The 22,220-nt window shown below is 42.1% G+C and overlaps 1 protein-coding gene across 1 annotated transcript in view; it reads right to left on the bottom strand.

Moving 5' to 3' along the window:
- tsnare1 (T-SNARE Domain Containing 1) overlaps window positions 1-22,220 on the bottom strand; it is a 211,620-nt gene that overhangs the window by 147,138 nt on the left and 42,262 nt on the right. Inside the window, exon 2 of the mRNA XM_079836826.1 lies at window positions 13,263-13,391. Coding sequence (XP_079692952.1) covers window positions 13,263-13,347 — 85 coding nt within the window. The 5' untranslated portion in view covers window positions 13,348-13,391. The remainder of the gene's footprint in view (window positions 1-13,262; window positions 13,392-22,220) is intronic.

Raw genomic sequence — 22,220 nt, forward strand, 5'->3', positions numbered from 1 at the left:
CATGAATGACACAGACACGAGCAGGTATATTCTATATTAGATTGCTTTCACTTTAAGACCTACAGTAATGAGCAGATTCAACACTCATTACACACGTCTCCTGATCTTGTTCACTCAAGACATAACCATCAATATGGACATAGGCATGATTATGTGTGTATTTGATCGTTCAAGGGCAATAAGCCTAAATAGAACACATTCAGTTTCTGACATCAGTCCGTGTGTCAGTACCGAATTGAGTTCGTGGTTTACGCTTTTATTAACTCTTTTTTTAGTGCTATCATACTTTCTATTTGGTCATTCGTCCACCTTGCGTCCTCGCTTTGCCTGGTCCTTGGCGCTCATGCGAGACGGTAGGGATGGGCGATATCTTATCGTTTGCGATATACCGGTAAAAATTCTCCCCACAATAAGAATTTGTCTTCCCGCGATAACAACGATAAAGTCTAGTTGATAGCGCGACCCATCCGCACCGTGCCACCGCTGGCCGTCTCTTGATGCTTAAAGCGTTTACTTTATGATGGCTGCGGTGGCTGCGTCAATTTGTATAGCTGAACGGGGGTTGGAGAGAGAATTTTCTTGTGGTGCCCCCCGCAGCACTCGGTGCCCTAGGCGCCGCGCAATGGGAGCGGCGGCACTGAATCCGCATCTCATGTGCAGAGCGAAAACAACTATGGCGGAAGCTGCGGAAGAGTTCATAGCTAAACGAGGGGCTACCTGAGGGCAATCTGAACCTGTACATACAGATGTACTTTCACTCGCTGAGCACTTGAACTGAGCGCTTAAGAGATTCGCTCTGTCTCAATCGATCGGTAAAACATTTCAGTTCATCTCAATGAATGCGCAGTGCATTTGACGCACATTAAACAATAGTGTGAGGCGCGCGACTGAGAGCGCTCAGTGTTTCACACACACTCAAAGAGAGAGCGAGAGAGTCTTATACCACAAAGAATTGACGTGCTACATGTAAACAATATCCTTTGTTGTATTTTCCTGTAAAATAATGGCGTTTATTTGGAATTATTCAGCCTTTCATGAACAGGAAGAAACGAATGCACAAACGGGAATCTCATTGGCTGGCGTGGCGTGCACCTATTACGTTTTTCTTTATGCTTGTTTTGATGTGCATTGCTGACATTAAGGCAAAAATACAGCCGTCATAAGCTTTTCATTGAAAAACAGTGGTCTGTCCTCGATGCTTGAGGTTTAGACCTTTAGAATGATATATAGTTTGTCAAGATTAATTATATTTTTTTACGTTAAATCTATTAACAAACATTACACTCGTGCTAAAAATAGCGCTTCAGGACGAGCACGTCCTCGCAACGCTTAAGAGGTTAACCTAGATTGCAAAGTTTTCGTCACCGTTTATGAACAAGCTTATGTTATATCTTAAGGTTTTCTTTCAGTTAAAATATTAAACAATATTGTAAACAAAAAAATAAATGCCTAAAGAATGAAAGCATTATAAACTCAAGCAATAAGCGATAATAAAGCAGAGCGCGCCAGTTATCGTGCAGAACGTACATACACTCGAGTCGGTATGGTTATCGTTTTTATATTGTTTATGTAATTCCAAACATTGAGAGGCAGACAACAACATTATGTGATCAAATACAATCAAACTTAACACACTCAACAGCGCCACCCAGTGGATTTAGTGCAATTTTTTGTGGGATTAATCATGGATTCACTGCATTTACGGCCAGCAAAGCAACATAGTAAAATTCTAATAGTATTTGTATTTTTCGAATATTAATTACAGTTTGAATATTCGTGCACACCCCTAATTAAAGTTTAATTGTTTAAAATTATTTAAGACTTTTAAGGCCTAAAATTTAGATTTTGAAATGTTATACTTTTTTTATACTTTTTAAGACCCCGCGGAAACCCTGGAGGGTGAAGACAACAACTCCCAAGATTCTGTGCTCAATCTCGGCGTCATCAAGCTATGCCTTTGTTTTGGATAGGTGATCTCTAGCGGCAAAAAAAAGTACATAGTGCCTTTAAAATATTTTCAGTCAGATTTTTACTAAACAGTACTGTTACTGTGTATGTAGTTTGCATCAAGCCCAACAGATGTCTTTTTTTTAAACAATGAGTGAGTAGTTTACTTAAGTATGTTATATTGCTGTATAAAAGCTTATATTGCAAAATAACACAAATAGGATAACAAATCGGTTTTAAACACATTTTTATGATATAATCAACAGTTGCAGCTACGTTTCTGCTACAAAAGACCAGTGAATACTGTATGTTCACTGTTTACAGGACACTTAAGCGTATTTTTGGATTTTAATTCAACTTATACCTGTACTATAAACAATAAGCTTGAGAAACTCCTTTAAACTTACATAGTTAGAATGTCTGGCATTCAAAATGTAACCAACACTGATGAGGTCATTGTAATATTATTATTTTGCATAATATATAGTGCACACTCAACAGAAAACTAGACACACCGAGTGTCATGAAAACGGCAAAGAGTTTTTTAGTTAACTAAAACAGTTAGATCCTAAAACCTGAGGCATTTAGAATGAAACTTTTGCTGCTGATAAATCCTTGTGGAAATGGAAATTTACTTATCTATAATATCTAGATGTTTCAATACTTTTACTATATCATATACTTAGATCCTTCAGGAATCAGCTTTGAAGACGAATACACACACACACATACACAGTTTAGCTGTCTTTGTGGGGACTCTCCGTAGACGTAATGGTTTGTATACTGTACAAACTGTAAATTCTATCCCCTTACACTAAACCAACCCATCACATAAAACTTTCTGTATTTTTACATTTTCAAAAAAGCTAAATCTGTATGATTATAAGCTTAGATTAGGTCCCCAAGGTGACAAAATTCCCTATATGATTCTGTGTGCATTCAGGTTAAAGTCCCCACCGGGATAGAAAAACATGAACACACACACACAATAAAAGCACTGCCTATTCTACTGGCACAATAAATAAATGTCCATTTTCCAATCTTTTTACATTAAAATATAATTAGAAAAGTGTGGAAATTGAGTAAAAATCAAAGCGGAACATGATTAGTATATCAAGGAAAGTTAAAAGGAATGTAGAAGAGCAGAAGACGTATACTTTTAGGGTGTAAGAGAAGAGAATATTTTCCACTGGAAATAAACGCACAAAATGCATTAAAGTGCTGAAAAACAAAACCACAAAGCACTTTTCTCTAGTCCGGGGTGAGAAAATTGATCTTAAATATCTGGGACACAGGACAAATTAACTTCTGCCCTTTCTGAATTGTTCGTCGAGGCTGCAAATGCAGATTCTGCAGGGTGTTCAATTATACTATCAAATCAGGAAATGACTTAATCAAAAGCTTTCTCCTTGTTATGCATGAGGTCAGTATGTGGCTCTCTCTCACACACACCCAACCGGAAAAACGCAAACTCAAACACTAGAAAGTAATCCCATGTATTGTAGAGGGTAAAAAACTGAGATGAGCCGAGGGAGAGAGGGGTTTACAGGCCAGAGCTGGCTGTCAGACGATATGTGTGATACAGTGTGAGACGGGTCCTTATCCCCAGCAGTGCAAGATCCAGGCCTGTCACACAGTGACTCACTAAGGAAAGCAATGCACGTATGAGCGGTTAAAGCACTGACGTGATCGATTTAGACAAAAAAAAAATGCTGAAAACATAATTCAGTTTTTATCTGCCTATTATTATAAAACATAATGCATTGGGATGTTTTCCTGGGACCGGGATGTTACACACAAATATTTGCACATGACACCATTGTGCCATTGCATTAATGACCAATCACAGCATTGAGTGGTATAATTTCTGTATTCAGCCCGTCTGGCACCAACAACCATGCCACGCTCAAAATTGCTTAAATCACCTTTCTTTCCCATTCTGACATTCAGTTTGGAGTTCAGGAGATTGTCTTGACCAGGACCAAACCCCTAAATGCTTTGAAGCAACTGCCATGTGATTGGTTGATTAGATAATTGCATTAATGAGAAATTGAACAGGTGTTCCTAATAATCCTTTAGGTTAGTGTATATATTGATCATATATGTGAGGCAAGTAGTCTGATACGCTTAGTTTCGGTTCATTTATGAGATGCGCTGCAGTTCAGAGACTATAGGATGAAAGAAAGCGTGCGTCCTGTTTGTTTTCTTTATCTTACAAAAGCACAGCTATTTGTTGTTATTGTGAGTTTACACAAATACAAATAAGTGACAAATATGACCATAAATTATGGAGTATTTTAAGCTGTTTTCGCTGTCAGGAAAAAATGCCAGTGATCACGCCGGCGCCTTCATGTCATGTAATCGCGCTATACAGCTTCCACACTCCACTCAAACACTTGGATATGTGCCTAATAAAAGCGCATATTTATCTAGGTTAACATTAGAGCGAGCGGCCAAGCCAGACGGATGAGTTCTCTTCATGCTTAACAAATCAAAAAATGATTTGTGGCGAAAGCATTACCAGCGTAACGAGAGAGGGGGGACCCACTAAGGGGGATGCAGAGATGTCGCTGCATGTTTATATTAACATTTCTGATTGTTGTGATCAGCCCTCGGGGACCCCCTCAAAATGCGGGCCCCAGGAAAATGCCTGCCTTGCCTGCCCTATTGCGACACCTCTGCTTACGGTAGAACCGTAATGACGATACTACCGCTTAAAAAAATACAGTGGCACCGCCAGTATTTTGGAACCTTAATATCGCGATACTACCATAGTACCGTAAACCGTGAAACCCTAATTGATAAGCATCAAATTAACATGAAGGAACAGATAAATGTTGTTTCAATTGTGGAAAGACGTCAGTACACACCGTTTTTCAAGTTCAAGTTGTCAATACTTTAAAGTCGGCGTGAAATGGAAATTGGGATTGTCCTTTTCCCCTTATTGTGACGTATATCAGAGTGAAACGGCTTCTGAAATTAGAATGTAGGGGGTGGGGCTTGATTTCATCCTTCGGGAATTGATTGGATCGTTGGAAGTTGGCGTTGCTAACAAAATGGAGGCAGATTTGAATGCCAGTTTGCACTCAGTTGTGGAGGTTTCTGAGAGGCGGTGCAGAAACAAGACACAGCGCGATAGCCCCGCCCCTCGTGCCATAGCACATGACAGTAAGAGAAGAGAAATCTAGGGGGAGGGAAAGTTAACATATTTGATTAAAGATTATAAGGGTAAATTATTATTTTTTTAAATATGAAGTGCACAGTTAAATAATTTATAGTAAACACTACAATATTAAATATAAAAATACTAATTGTACGCTTTAACTCTCCTGACTGCCATGTCGGACAAAACGGCAGATTTGGCGATGTGATTGGTCAGATCGCCTGTCCATCAAACTCGTGGCGAAGGGTGAATTCAACAACGTGCTCAAATATTAACACTCTTAAAGCATTACCTGCATTTTTTTAATTAAAATGCATAATATTGTGAGATATTACAATTAAAAATATATGTATATTCTAAAATGTAATTTATTCATGTAATTTTCAGCAGCCATTAGTCCATTCATCAGTGTCACATTCGTCAGTGACCCTTCAGAAATCATTCTAATATGCCGATTTGGTGCTCAAGAGACATTCCTGATTATTATGAGATTATTATTATTAAGTTGAAAAAAGCTGTTCTAATTGCAAGAAAGCGTGTCAAAATGACTATTCCCAAACTATAAATGGTTAGTTCTGCATTTACTCACTCTCATGTTGTTTCCGCGTGTCGCGTCACGTCACATTTGAATGTCTGTGTTTACTATAGTATGCACATCGTTGAAAATCTGCACATCATATAAAGCCATTGTGTCTCTTCAGAAGACTTGGATTTGGATTAGACCACTCGATTGATTATTTTTACGATGCATTTATGACATTTTTTGGATCTTTTAATTTTGAGAGGAATGGACTTCGGGGCTTGACAGAAATCTTTCTCTGGTATCTTGAAAAATATATTAATTTGTGTTTTTAAGTTTATTGAAAATCTTATAGGTTTTAAGTGACATGAGGGTGAGGACATGATGACAGAATTTACATTTTTGAGTAAATTATAGGCCTACCTTATAAATATAGTAAGCTGAGCCTTGGATAAAACTAACTCTATATCGCAAATCATATCTTTTACATCAACGATATTGTTGCAATTTTATATCGCGATATCTTGATATATGTGTCGGACTCGATACTTCACTAGTGAGTTATTTTCTTTGCACTTTAGCAAATCGTTTTTTTTTTATATCGTTTGCCAATACACTTTGCCAATCGAGCAAGAAAAAATCAATATACTGTATATTTTCTGAAAATAAGTCTTAATATTTTGCTACTCAAAAAAATGTATGTTGTTTTAAGAACAAGACACACATTCTGATTAAGAAAAAAAAAATCAGTGTTAAAAGGCTCCAAGCACATCGCAGAATGTTTTAGTGCTGCTAAATATGCTCAGTTTAGTTGATTGCTTTTTAAAAAATACTTAGAAACCCAGCCTGAAGTGCATTGCTTATTGAAGGCATGTTTATTTACAGTCGTCAACACCAGAAGTCACTGTGTGTTTTAGGTTGCGTGCACAGCATGTGCAGCTCCAGTTAATGCATTGGGAGGATCTGGCAGTGCTTTGCTCCCTCCTTTGTGTTTTCTTCTGCAAATACACAAACATTTGTACTCACTACACATATAGAATCTTTAGCTCTTGGGATTTTGGGGCAAGCAACTCTTTGAGAACTTTGTGGTTCTCTCAGAAAAGCGAGACCCAAATGTAACGCTTGGTTCTTCATAAGATAACTCCAAGTACTAAGACGTGTCAATCAGAACAGCACACAAAGTAGGTTATTGAGTTCAGGAGCTGTGTGTCCTCACATAGAACATGCATAAATACTTCATTAATTTAAATAACCTTCTCCAAGAGAAAGGGATGCAGATTAGAAGATATTAAAATGTGTCAATGCCTTAACTACACTATTATGCACCATACACCGATCAGGCATAACATTATGACGTGAAGTGAATAACTCTGATTATCTCTTCAGCAGCAAGTGAACATTTTGTCCTCAAATTTGATGTGTTAGAAGCAGGAAAAACGGGCAAGCGTAATGATTTGAGCGACAAGGGCCAAATTGTGATGGCTAGACGACTGAGTCAGAGCATCTTCAAAACTGCAGCTATTGTGGGGTGCTCCTGGTCTGCAGTGATCAGTATCTATCAAAAGTGGTCCAAGGATGGAACAGTGGTGAACGGGCGACAGGGTCATGGGCGGCCAAGGCTCTTTGATGCACGTGGGGAGTGAAGGCTGGCCCGTGTGGTCCGATCAAACAGACAAGGTACTGTAGATCAAATTGCTCAAGAAGTTAATGCTGGTTCTGATAGAAAGGTGTCAAAATACACAGTGCATTGCAGTTTGTTGCGTATGGGGCTGCTTAGCCAGAGACCTGTCAAGGTGCCCATGCTGACACCTGTCCACCGCCGAAAGCAGCACATGAGCATCAGAATTGGACCACGGAGCAATGGAAGAAAGTGGTCTGGAATGATGAATCTAGTTCTCTTTTACATCATGTGGATGGCCGGCGTCTGAGTCGCTTACCTGGGGAACACATGGCACCAGGATGCACTATGGGAAGAAGGCAAGCCGGCGGAGGCAGTGTGATGCTTTGGGCAATGTTCAGCTGGGAAACCTTGGGTCCTGCCATCCATGTGGATGTTACTTTGACACGTACCACCTACCTAAGCATTGTTGCAGACCATGTACACACTTTCATGGAAACATTAAAATAAATGGGAATGCTCTTTCCAGGTATTTTAGACCTTTTTGATGCAAACAAAACCCATAATGTTTGGGTTATTCAGCTTGGACACAAACCTAAGGCCAATGCTTAGGATATTCTGTTAATTGAACAATTCAAGTACGTAAATGGGTATTTAACACATAGTGTTTGACATTTCCAGTTTTTCTCAGTACTTAACTTGTCGCTAAACGTTATGAAATTTGCTCTCATTACACTGATGTAATCTCACAATCCATACTGAAACATACTAAAAGACCTCCACCTCCCCAAGCCTACCAATTAGAATGCAATCAAGACATTGACGCACGACGTGGCCTTTCTAGGTAATCATGGAATGCTTGATTACTTCTGTGAGCGAAAAGACCTTTATTCCTTAGTCAATTTGTCTTTCACATTTGATCTCGGAAACATGCAATATTGTTTCAGACAATAATACTGGTTTACGCTAAATTGCACTCATAGAAGTCTGAGAGGGTTGCAATTCACAAAATCAGACAAAAGTGCAGTAATTGGACGTATATATGTAAAACCCGGACTCACAATGGAAAAGATTGCTGAAACAGGCAGAGACGGCTTACAAACACACACCCCACATGGATCAGCACAAACAATCAGGCCTATGTTTTGTAGCTGTGTGTGTGTGTGTGTGTGTGGTTTCACGCTGTTTGTTCCACTTTCTCTCTCTGAATGAGGCATGACACCTGAGCTCATTTATTCCTTCTGTTTGGATCATTCCAGCATGGACGTGGAGCACGCCCCAGGTTTGGCCGCTCATGACGGCTGTGTGGTACCTGCTGGTGTTTCAGTGTCCATTCATTAGTCTCTCCACACAGACAGACCCACCCCACAAACCTCCCTAATGAACACAGCAGAGGCTGAAGCCTCATCCAGGCGCGGACTAACCACATGCACTGGGCTCTGCTCAGACGGTCGTCTCATGACGAGAGCCTTTTTTTTTCTGTGTGCAGACAGACGGGGGTGAGACAACAGTGCAGTTAATCATAATGAAAAAGGGAGGGAGGGAGGAAGGAAGGAAGGAAGGAAGGAAGGAAGGAAGGAAGGAAGGAAGGAAGGAAGGAAGGAAGGAAGGAAGGAAGGAAGGAAGGAAGGAAGGAAGGAAGGAAGGAAGGAAGGAAGGAAGGAAGGAAGGAAGGAAGGAAGGAAGGAAGGAAGGAAGGAAGGAAGGAAGGAAGGAAGGAAGGAAGGAACTGAGGAAGGAAGGAACTGAGGAAGGAAGGAACTGAGGAAGGAAGGGAAAGTGAGGAAGTGAGGAAGGAGCATAAGAAAAGGACATTTGAAAGTAGGAATGAAGAACTGATAGTCAAAATGAAGGAATGCAAGCAAAAAAGATGGAAAGAAATAGAAGGAAGGCAGAAAGACAGAGTTGAATGATGCAAAAAGGAACAAATAAAGGAAAGGAAGAAATTATGCAAGAAAAGAAGGAAAGTATGAGAGGGAGTGATGCCATAATAAAAGGAAGAAAGAAGAAGCTACAAAACAAAAAAGGAAGGAAGGAAGGAAGAAATAAAGAAAGAAAGGTAAAGCAAGATAAAAAGAAAAGAGGAAGAAGAAAGTGTGAGAGGAAGGAATTCATAAGAAGCAAGAAAGCAAAGATGGAAGGAAGCGAGAAAGGAGCAAAAGAAAAGTACATTTGAAAGTAGGAATGAAGAATTGATGGTGGAAATAAAGGAAAACAATCAAAAAATGAAAGGAAAGTATGAGAGGGATTGATGTCAAAAGGAAGAAGTAAGAAGAATCTACAAACTAAAAAGGAAGGAAGGAAGGAAGGAAGGAAGGAAGGAAGGAAGGAAGGAAGGAAGGAAGGAAGGAAGGAAGGAAGGAAGGAAGGAAGGAAGGAAGGAAGGAAGGAAGGAAGGAAGGAAGGAAGGAAGGAAGGAAGGAAGGAAGGAAGGAAGGAGCAAGAAAATTAAGGTACCAAGCAGGAAAGAACAATTGATAGAACAATTGCAGAAAAACAGACGGAAGGAAGGGAACAATGAAGGAAAGAAAGAGGGAGGGGGGAGTGATGGTAAAATTAAAGGATTAAGGAAGGAAGTAAACAAGGAAGAAAAGGAAGGAAGGAAGGAAGGAAGGAAGTGATGACAGAAAGCAAGTATGAAAGAAGCAAAGCAAGAAAGAAAGAAGAAAAGAGAAAAGGAAAGAAAAACAGATGACGGATCCTGCAAACAAACACCAGATGAAGAGAGAAAAAAACGGGAGAGAGTGTTGGCGATGCTTAGCTGGAAGAGAGTAAAGACGGACGGGAGGAGGAAGGAGAACAACAGCGGGAAACGGAGTGACAGAGAAAGAGAGAGTGGAAGAGAGAGAACGGCAGAGAAATGCATATGCTGCTGGAGGGGAGTTAAAAGGTTTGGCAGGGGAGAGGTGGGGAAAGATTAGCTCGACTGACAACTCCATTAGAGACTTAACCCCGGCTTTGATCATCGCCTGAGCCCCTCTTCAGCCAGTCTGATGCCGGAGCGCACAAACACAGAAAGCTGACAGGCTCCTGAACGCAGGTCTGCCTGTGATCAAAGCCTTGTCTCTTCACTCTCTCGCTGTTGTCCTGTGGGACTGGCAGCAGCCGAATGCTCAGCCTCAGAGAGAGAGAGAGATCTCAGAATGTGTGATTTACTCGGGTCATGCTGCGTGAAAGAGGAAGCTATTTGCTTTCGCATGTTTTGGTTGTGAGAGGTTCTGTGCGAGGAAGAAGTTGTTTTCCTTATTTAAGGTGTTCTCGTACATTTGACGCACCCCTTTCTCCTGCATGGCTCTGATAAAAACATAAACTCTGTTAACAAAATCAGCCAACAAAAGGCACATGCTGTTAGACTGATATTTCAGCTGCTCACTTTCTTACCAACACGTTCTTGTAAAACATCTTGTATTCATACAAATTAATTCATGTGAACTAAATATGTCGCTTAAATTCACACTTATGACACGGGCCGTCATGCATGGCATTATCTGCATTACACAACAACCGCAGGAAAGCAAAGTGTGCAATATTTTTCTTGCTTTTTTTTAGGCAGCTACATTATTTAGGTTATGGTTTCTTAGATTACATTTCTTAAATCCATCCATCCATGTCTGTCTGTCTGTCTCTCTGTAATAATAATAACAATAATAATATAATTTGTTACATTTATATAGCGCTTTTCTAGGTACTTTACATATAGAAGGGGGGAATCTCCTCAACCACCACCAATGTGCAGCATCCACCTGGATGATGCGACGGCAGCCATTTTGCGCCAAAACGCCCACCACACAACAGCTTATGGAGACAGGGTGATGAAGCCAATCAGTATATGGGGATGATTAGGAGGCCATGATGGATAGAGGCCAAATGGGCAAATTTGGCCAGGATGCTGGGGTTACACGGATCTATCTCTCTGTCTGTCTGTCTGTCTGTCTGTCTGTCTGTCTGTCTGTCTGTCTGTCTGTCTGTCTGTCTGTCTGTCTATCTATCTATCTGCCGGTCGGTCTGTCTGTCTGTCTGTCTATTTATCTATTAGGGCTGTACGATTTTGGGAAAATATCTAATTGCGATTATTCTGGCTAAAATTGCGATTGCGATTTAAAAGGCGATTATTATTATTTTACAAATGAAAAGTGTGTATATAACATTTTGTGTTTATATATTAATATGACGATCCATTTAGATCTGCTCTGACAGATAGATCTGTATAGCCTTGGTAGTAAGAGGAAGGACCGTGTAGATCCGCTCTGACGGTCGAACAAAGTAGAGGTAGCCCTGGTGTTCCTGTCCAGGAAGATTTGTCTGTAAGGGTAATGTTTAAATGCACAGTTACCTGACAAATACTTTTTGAGTACTCCCTCCGCTGCGAGGAAGACCCGTTTAGATCTGCTCTGACGGGTAAAACATCTAGAGAACGCCCTCAAGTTAGGCCAAGAAGATTTGTCTGTAAGGGGACTGTCTAAACGCACAGTTACCTGACAAATATTTTTAAGGTAAACCTGACTCTCCATTTTCTTCCACCCCAGATGGGGGATTTCATCTTTATTTTTTATTTTATTTTAATTCCTATTATAACTGTTATACTATATATATTTTTATTTTATTCACTTATGAATATTTTAACTTAATTTCTGTGTAAAGCACTTTGAATTGCCACTGTGTATGAAATGTGCTACACAAATAAACTTGCCTTGCCTTGCCTTGCCTAATAATAATTATGATTATTATTGCTAAATAAAAATAAGAAATATTACTATTATAATAACATTATTAAAAATGTAAAATAGAGCATTTAAGAATAAAAATAACAGTATAATAATAATAATATTTATATTTTACAGAAAACTTATTTTACAAAAAAAAATTATGGGTTACCTGTTAATATGCCTATGACTAAAATCATTAAAAAGGTCTAAGCATTTATTGTTAAATATTATTATAAAAATCTGTACTTTAAATTATATGTCTTTAATATGAAATATGAGCCTCTTATGCATCCACTGTGGGTAAAAAAAAAACCTGTACATTGAAGAAAAACATATGGATTGTCATATACATTTATTTAGAAGTATTATTTTTCTAATATTCTACCCAAAAGTTTCATTCATACTGGAGGCCAGAGGTCTATCTAGTCTATCAGATCTATCTATCTAGTCTGTCTGTCTGTCTATCGGTCTGTCATTAATAATTAAGTTAGCTAACTTGCTAGCTAGTTAAGGAAAGTACACTTTCACATTTATATGTTTAGTTATTGTGGAAATTAAACTTTAATATTTGGAATGACATGAGAGTGTCGTGTAAATTACTTAGCTCGCTAGTTAGTCACAGTAAGGAAAGTGCGATTAAAAGCAAGCAAGACTTTTTACATTATATTTTTCCTTCATTGCTTGTTATGTTTAGTTTCATGCCTATGGTAAAAAAGGTCAAGGTCAACCAAGATTATGTGACTACAGAGTGACCTAAAAATAAAGTCACTCAATATGTGCTTGGTTATGCTGCTCTGATAATAATCACTTTCTAGAAACCATTTAGAAGTCAGTCAAGGTCTTGTTTATATATATTAAAATCATGCATTTCCTATCACATTAAGGCTTGAGGTTTTACTCTGCCCGCAACAGAAGTGTTCTCCATATTTCAATTCAATATTTCTTTTTGGGATGTAAAATTTTCACCTGCAGCTATTTTTTGTTGATTTAACTGAGCAGGTGAAATAACATTTTGAAAGATCTAACAAGCTCTTCTGTTACCATGACATTGTATTATAACTAACGAAGACAATGTTTAATACAAGATACATATATTACTTGTTACTAAACACATCAGAACTCCGACAAGGCAGAACTTCACTAAATTAGCCATATGGCTTATTAATCCCATGATGATTTATAGAGAAAGAATAAACGCATAATGCCGTGCTTTAGAAAATGAGGAGGGACAGATTTATCATATTTTCGACAATGCCTGGTGATAAATAGAGAGAAACCCTGCCTGTGAGCATGAAAAAATGTCTTTACCTACTGGCTGGTATCCCTGCCTTGTGGGCCCACCAAATGGATTTCTGCTTCCAAAAGAGCCTGCATCAATGGATCCGTACGACATTCTGGGTCCTCTGATAATTTCTTGAGCAGCCAAATGGAACTAATCTGCACAGGCAAACAAAAAACAAGAATGCATGTAGGTAAAACCACTATTATAGAAAGAGAAACAATCAATTATATTATAGACATACACTTATTCCTAATATTGTGTTGGTCACCCTTTTGCTGCCAAAACAGCCCTGACCGGTCAAGGCATGGACTCCACTAGACCCCTGAAGGTGTGCTGTGGTACTATCAAGCACCAAGGTGTTAGCAGCAGATCCTTTAAGTCCTGTAAGTTGCGAGGTAAGGCCTCCATGGATCGGACTTGTTTGTTCAGTACATCCCACAGATGCTCGATTGGATTGAGATCTGGGGAATTGGAAGCCAAGTCAACACCTTAAGCCCGTTGTTGTGCTCCTCAATCGATTCCTGAACCATTTATACTTTGTGGCAGGGCGCATTATCCTGCTGAAACAGGCCACAGCCACCAGGGACTACCGTTTCCATGAAAGGGTGTACATGGTCTGCAACAATGATTAAGTCAAAGTAACATCCACATGGATGGCAGGACCCAAGGATTCCCAGCAGAACATTGCCCAAAGCATCACACTGCCTCCGCCGGCTTGACATCTTCCCATAGTGCATCCTGGTGCCATGTGTTCCCCAGGTAAGCAACGTACATGCACCCAGCCATCCACATGATGTAAAGGAAAATGTGATTAATCAGACTAGGCCACCTTCTTCCATTGCTCCGTCTGTTAGATTGGACCACATGGGCCAGCCTTCCTCCCCACGTGCATCAATGAGCCTTAGCCGCCCATGACCCTGTCGCCGGTTCACCACTGTTCCTTCCTTGGACAACTTTTGATAGATACTGACCACTGTAGACCGGGAACACCCCACAAGAGCTGCAGTTTTGGAGATGCTCTGACCCAGTCATCTAGCCATCACAATTTGGCCCTTGTCACACTCGCTCAAATCCTTACGCTTGCCCATTTTTCCAGCTTCTAACAAATCAACTCAGAGGACAAAATGTTCCCTTGCTGCCTAATATATCCAACCCACTAACAGGTGCTGTGATGAAGAATCAGTGTCATTCACTTCACCTGTCATAAAGTTATGCTTGATCTGTGTATAAATTAACCAAAAAAAATTAACAATTTTTGGCAGCACACCAATGGATTGGCCACCATTTGATGCATATTGGACACAAAAATGGTGAGGGTTGGTTAACATATTTATTTATTTATTTATTTTCATTTTCAGTACTCCCACAGTTCTATTTGAACTAAGTTAGTCTTAACCCATAAACTCTGACCCATCAAACTCATGGGGCCTGATGTGCAATTAACAGAGGCGCATGTGGTACTTCATCTGTGTACTGGGACTGTGTGTCACTTACATTCATTAGAAAAGTGCTGAAGGTGTGAACTGATATGGGGCATCTGTGGCACGATTGCACCCCACAGTGACATGTACTTCATGTGTGTGTAAGTGCGAGCATGAATTAAACTCCTTGTGACACAGTTACACTACTCACGGCATGAATCAGTCCTCGCGAACGGCTCAGTAATCTACACTGGCCATTCACATCCGTAATAACTTTGTGAGGGGTGTGTAACACGGTTAAAAAAAGTTAAAGAATGCATCGGGAAAAGTGTCTGTCGACCCCCTCACCCTCAGCACAGCACTTACAGCGAGATGAACGGAATCGCATCATGTCACATATACAGCATCAAATGTCATCATCTGAATCATGCATGATACATACAGAAATTCAACCGTTTTAACATTTTTAAAAAGAGGTGAAATTAAAGGGATGATAAGTTAAATAGAAAAGATAAGATAGATTGATAGATAGTTCAGAAAACTTGGAATATACAGCACATGAGTCATATGAACCATATTTACAGTATGATCATTTTAAGGTGCTTTTTTGACATTTTGACAGCCCTAATACTTATTCACTTGCATTATACTGAAAATAGAAGCAAAGAAATTGCCCTTTTAAGTTCCACGGAAGAAAGAAAATTATAGTTTGCAACGACATGAGGGCTAGTAAATGACAGTTATAATGTTGGGGTAAAATACGCAAAGTTTTGCAAAGTTTTAAACATTTCAAATGATTAAACGTTTATTATTAGGCATTTCTGTGGATCCAGGCAAGATTTGCATGCGAAACTATAAAAGTGCAGAAGAAAGTGTGAGGACCTGTGGAGATAATGACAGATGTCTCAGCTGAAAAGATTGTTGTTTCTGAAGCAGAAAGTGAAGGTGGGCGAGGTGGCCAAGCCTGCGGGAGGAATGAGATGGAAGATGAAATTTGCCGGGCCACGTGGCCAAATAATCCGATTAATTTCCATAGAGCGGGAAGATTAATTACTTTTGGCAGCAATAAAACATTTCTGTGCTTCTTGATTTCGAGCCCAGACAGTGATTTGCTCATGCTCACTCAGATCCTAGGAGATATTTACTTTGTTTTGTTTTGACTATATTTGACTATTTTTTAATTAAAGAATATATATTCTTCTGTGCTAGCTTGCACAGTTCTTGAAATGAAGTCACATTTTAGTGCTGCTATTGTTGGTTATTTCTCATTTAAAGGGATAGTTCACCCAAACCTGTATGTATTTCTTTCTTCTGCTGAACACAAATGAAGATATTTTGAAGAAAGTCGGTAACCAAACAACTGATGGGCCCCATTGACTTCTATAGTAGTTACTAGGGATGCCACAATTCTCAATATAATATCGAACCGTTCGGTACGACATCCACGGTTCAATTCGCGCTTGTGAATTGCGTGAATCGGTTTTGCATTTATTTAATTAATTTCCGTGCATTTTATTTCTCTCCGAATTGGCTCTGATGGTTTGTGCCCGTGAGTCTACGCGCTGGTATGAGTAAATATCCAATCACTATGCACTAAAATTAGGGGGTGTTTAGCCACGCTTGCAAGGCCAGATTTCACAGCGGTGAAGTGAGGCTGCAATGCGCACCACCGTCTTTCAAATCTGTGGTAGGCTATGTGCGATATCGCACAGCTCACGGGACACTATAGTTAGTCGCAATCGTGGAAGTTCATTATTTGCATGCGTTTTAAACCCTTGCGGGTTAAACATTTAATTTGCGTGCTTATGCATGGTTTTAACATGCACTTTTCTGAGCGTGCACACTAAAAGCCTGTCAAACAGGACGAGATTACTGGACTAAATAATCTTACTGCGCCAATACTGTCAAATGCACTCATAGTTAACATAAACACAGTTGGTTATGTCTAAAGTGAAAGTAAAATCGGATGAGTGTATAGATGTGTGCATGTCTATAGATGTGTGGATGTGATAGCAGCAGCCTTATAGTAAACTATCTGTCTTTAAAGGGACATTTCACCTCAAAATTAAAATTCTGTAATTATTTACTCTAATGTTGTTCCAAACCTGTATTCATTTCTTCTGTTGAACACAGAAGAAGATATTTTAAAGAATGTTGGTAACCAGACAATTGACAGACTTTCATAGTATTTTTCCTACAATGGAAGTCAATGGGGACTACTTCAAATATATATTTTATTGTCAACAGAAGAAATAACTTTATTCAGGTTTAAAACAACTTGAGCGTGAGTAAATCGATGACAGAATTTTCATTTTTGAGTGAACTATCCCTTTAATGTTAATAAAAAAAAAGACAAAGAGAAATTCACTCATTGCTCTTGACTGAAAAACTTTAATACAGTAACTTTAATACGAATCAATGTATATTTTGTAGTGAAGTCAATGTAGTGTTTTATTTTTACATTTATTCATTCAATTTCATACTTGAATGCTGCTGTACAGCTCTGTTCATCATTACATATATCTTTATTTTATATTATACAATACATAGGAATGTGTACAAGGGTTTCTTTCTATTAAGTAAAATAAAGCAAGAGTATTGCTATAAAAAAAAAAAAAAAATTCTCCTTAACCTCTTGCTGTTCCTGTTGCCTACGAACAGAATAGCAAAAAACACTGATGTGACAAGCCATCAGAACCGAACCGAAAACCGTGGTTAAAAAACTGAGGTATGTATTAAACCGTGGACTAACTGTATTGTTGTATCCCTAGTATTTACTATTGATGTCAATAGGGCCCAACGTCACATTCTTCAAAATATCATCTTTTGTGTTCAGCAGAAGAAAGAAGGTCATACAGGTTTAGAACAACTTGAGGGTCAATAAATGATGACAGAATCCAAATAAGAGCCGCTTTCGAATAACAATGCTGTTGAATCACAAAACCTGTAATTACTGTAGCTAAGAGATCAGCTTGTGATCAAATTGGTAAAAACAATATGTTAAAAGAAGTATCGTATCCGAGTTATCATGTGGTAATTATAAAAGAGCTTAGTTCTGTTAAACCTTTCCAGCCTTTGTCTGATGTCACAAATACTTTCATCATGACTGGATGGACCGTGCAAATCTTTGACTGACAGGTCACTCATAAATGAAACACAGCGGTTGATTAACTCAGGTTGATCTGTCTGTCACTCACAATTAGACAGCTGTCTGTTCCTCTCCTAATCATGTGACCGGACAGGAAGGGGCAGAAGGACATGGCCAACTGTCTTTATAAAATGTACTTGGCAGGGGCGATTCCAGGATTTTCATTTTAGGGGGGCTCACCCCCCAGTGAGGGTATGAAAAAAAAAAAATTGGTAAGACTTTAGTTTAGGGTCCAATTCTCACTATTAACCAGTAGCTTATTAGTATGCATATTAAGATACTGGCTGTTTATTATTTTGTTTCGGGGGCATGGCCCCTCGAGAACATTTTGATTTCTATGATCTACATATGTGCATTTTAAGATGTTCTGAACGCCAAAAAATAACAATAGCTTGAAAACCATGTCAGTGGGCAGATATGACTGATAAAATGTTTCAATTTTTGTCAGTGAAGAAAGTAAACATATGTTTAACTGATATTTATATGTTTTACGAATCATTTTCGAAGGCTAACATGTTACGTATGGTAACCCTCGTTCCCTGAAGGAGGGAACGGAGATGTACGTCGGACGTCCCTGACGAATTGGGATAACTTCAGAGAGCCACTATCAGCTTCGAGATATGGAGAACAGGCCAATGGGCCATTGGCGTGCGAGATTTGCATCTCGTGCTCCGCCCTGCGCCGCGGGTATAAACCGGAAGCGAGAGCAGTGCACTGTTATTTTTCACTGAGGAGCCGAACTAGTGACTCGGCCATGCAGTGATGGTACAGCAACTGTGGCGACGGGACGTACATCTCCGTTCCCTCCTTCAGGGAACGAGGGTTACCATATGTAACCGAGACGTTCCCTTTCAGTCTGTCACGTTCGACGTACGTCGGACGTCACCAATGAATTGGGATCCCTTTGGAAAACGCCACAGTTACTACCACTTCCAGCACCCAGCGAAGAGCCCCTCAGACCCCGTCTGTACCGGGCGGGAAAACTCATGCAAGGAGAGTCACACTGCTGTTCCGAAAGACCCACTCAGCAGACTATTGGATAACACTGGGAAAGCGTGTCCGGAAGGGCCGCTGCGGAAGCCACATCATGCCCAGAGGGAATTAACATGTGGAGAATACACGCATGGACTGGCCTTGGGCAGTACAACATACGGGAGTCCCAGGGGTGGCCCCGGCCAGAGTCGGCGGGGAACAACACCGCACTGAGACGGCAGAGGAACTCTGCTAAGGGAAAGACACTGGCTCGCCGTAGGGAGCCGTACCGTGGAAGAATACACATATGAGACCGCTGTAGGGGTCACAACATATGGAACCCAGCCTAACACACGTTCCGCCAATGCATACAAGTGTTAGACCTGGGGTCGGGCGCTCCGCCACGTCCGACTGCCGCGGGTTGCGGAGGACTCGACAGGGTTCACCGTTTTGGGGAACTCGACTGGAGCAAATAAGCGCACATATCCGTTCCGTAGGGTAGGGAGTGCCCCAGCAAGCCGATACTTGAACGGGCACTTTAGGGTTGCTGACTATGAGAAGTGAGCACACAGGTAGATACCGGCTCTACACGGAGGCTTTAGAATCTAGCGAATGTGTTTGGTGTCGCCCAGCCCGCTGCTCTACAAATATCTGTCAGCGAGGCGCCACGAGCCAGCGCCCAGGAAGAAGCTACACCCCTAGTGGAGTGGGCTCTTAACCTGAGCGGGCAGGGCACGTCTTGCGTTTCATATGCCAAGACGATGGCATCCACTATCCAGTGGGCCATCCTCTGCTTGGAGACAGTCTTTCCCTTCTGCTGTCCTCCGTAACAGACGAAGAGCTGCTCTGAGGTTCTGAAGCTTTGCGTTCGGTCCACGTATGTCCGCAGGGCGCGGACGGGGCAGAGAAAAGCTAGGGCTGGGTCTGCCTCCTCCGAAGGCAGCGCTTGCAGGCTCACCACCTGGTCCCATAAGGGAGTGATGGGAACCTTGGGCACATATCCGGGCCAGGGTCTCAGGATTACATGAGAGTTACCAGGCCCGAACTCCAGGCACGATCCGTCGACCGAAAATGCCTGCAGGTCCCCTACCCTCTAGATAGAGGCCAATGCAGTCAGGAGTACTGTCTTTAGAGACAGGATTTTCAACTCTGCCGACTGCAAAGGCTCAAAGGGCGCTCTTTGTAGTGCGGTTAGCACCAGAGTTAAGTCCCAAGAGGGTAAAGAGGGAGGGCGAGGCGGATTTAATCTCCTCGCCCTCCTCAGGAACCTGACGATCAGATCGTGCTTCCAGACTTACCATCTACCATGTCATGGTTTGCAGCGATAGCGACAACATAAACTTTGAGGGTGGAGGGAGACATCCTTCGCTCCAACCCACCTTGTAGGAAGGAAAGCACTGAACCGATCGAGCATCTCCGGGGGTCTTCTCGGCGAGAAGAACACCAATCGACGAACAGGTTCCACTTCAACGCATAGAGGTGCCTCGTAGAGGGAGCTCTAGCGGAAGTGATGGTGTCTACCACATTCTGTGGCAGGCCACCTAGAACCTCCGCGTCCCGTCCAGGGACCAGACATGGAGTTTCCAGAGGTCCGGACGCGGGTGCCAAAGGGTGCCCCATCTCTGAGTCAGGAGGTCCTTCCTCAGAGGAATGGGCCAAGGAGGTGCTGTCGCAAGGAGCACTAGTTCCGGGAACCAAGTCCTGTTGGGCTAATATGGAGCGACCAGCAGGACTTGCTCCTCGTCCTCCCTGAATTTGCACAGGGTCTGTGCGAGAAGGCTCACTGGGGGAAACGCATATTTGCGCAAGTCCCGGGGCCAGCTGTGTCCCCTCAGTCAGGAGAAGTCCCCTCAGTCAGGGAGTAAAACAACTGGCAATGGGTCGTGTCCGGGGCGGCAAACAGGTCTACCTGTGCGGCCCCGAAGTGACTCCAGATCAGCTGGACCGCCTGGGGATGGAGTCTCAACTCTCCCGGGAGCACTGGTAACCGCGAAAGCTCGTCGGCCGCACGGTTGAGCAGGCCCGGAATGTGAATGGCCCGAAGCGACCTCAGATGCTTCTGAATCCATAAGAGGAGATGGCGGGCGAGTTGTGACATGCGACGGGAGCGTAACCCACCCTGTTTGTTGATGTACGCAACGGCCGCAGTTTTGTCCGTACGGACCAGAACGTGCTTGCCTCTGAGCGGCTCCTTGAAGCGGCTGAGTGCAAGACGGACTGCTAACAACTCCAGGCAATTGATATTCCACTGCAGTTGAGGCCCCGTCCACAGACCCGAAACTGCACGCCCGTTGTACGTGGCACCCCAGCCGGTGGATGAGGCATCCGTGGAGACAACAGCATGCCTGGACACTTGTTCTAGGGGCACTCCGGCCCGTAGAAATGAAGGGTCTGACCACGGGCTGAAGGTTTGGCGGCACCTCGGTGTCACTTGGACATGGAGGGACCAGCTGTGCCATGCCCATCTCGGGACTCGGTCGTGTAGCCAGCGTTGAAGCAGCCTCATATGAAGCAACCCGAGCGACGTTAATGCGGCTGCGGATGCCATATGCCCCAGGAGCCTCTGAAAATGTTTCAGTGGTACCGCTGTCTTGCATTTGAACAAATTCAAGCAGTTCAACACTGACTGGACGCGCTCCTCTGTGAGGTGCGCTGTCAGGGCGACCGAATCCAGCTCCATCCCGAGAAAAGAGATCCTCGGCTGCTGCCCTAAGCCCCAACTGGCTGAGGTGCCAAAGCACATGTCCCTGTGTTCGCACAGCTGCTCTCGCGACTGGGCAAGGATCAGCCAGTCGTCGAGATAGTTGAAGATGCGAACACCACGCTCTCTCATGGGAGCAATGGCCGCCTCCGCGACTTTCGTGAAGACACGGGGCGACAGCGACAGCCCGAAGGGTAGGACTCTGTACTGATATGCCCGTCCCTCGAACTCAAACCATAGGAATGGCCTATGTCGAGGGAGAGTCGAGACATGAAAGTACGCGTCCTTCAGGTTGATTGCTGTAAACCCAGGGCTCCAGAGTGCGACTAAATGGTCGCATTTTGCGACTAAAATTTGAGAGTGTGTGACTGAATTTTGCATCCAGTCGCACGTGTCCCAGAGATATTGGAAACTGCTCTTTTATTGAAAATTTGGGTAATAATAACATAAAATAAAGGAGAAACAAGGATTCTCCCCCGGCCCTCCTCCGGGGGAAGGAGTGGAGCTGCGGCCATCTCCTGGAGAGCAGTTTTTTCCCCATCTCTGGGCGGCCCATCTCAGGGTTGCTTGCGACAGCGCTTGCCACCTGGCTTAGCAGCGGCCTGAGCGGGCTGGACATCCTTCCCACGACCGGCTCCACGCCATGGCATGCAAGGCAGACATGGTCTGTCCACGAGACCTGTAAGCCTTCGCGGTCAGACCGGGAGAGAACTTACAGGCCCTGGACGGGAGACGCGGGTCA

The sequence above is a fragment of the Gobio gobio genome (assembly GCF_949357685.1).
Source record: "Gobio gobio genome assembly, chromosome: 15".
In the NCBI taxonomy this organism is placed as follows: domain Eukaryota; kingdom Metazoa; phylum Chordata; class Actinopteri; order Cypriniformes; family Gobionidae; genus Gobio; species Gobio gobio.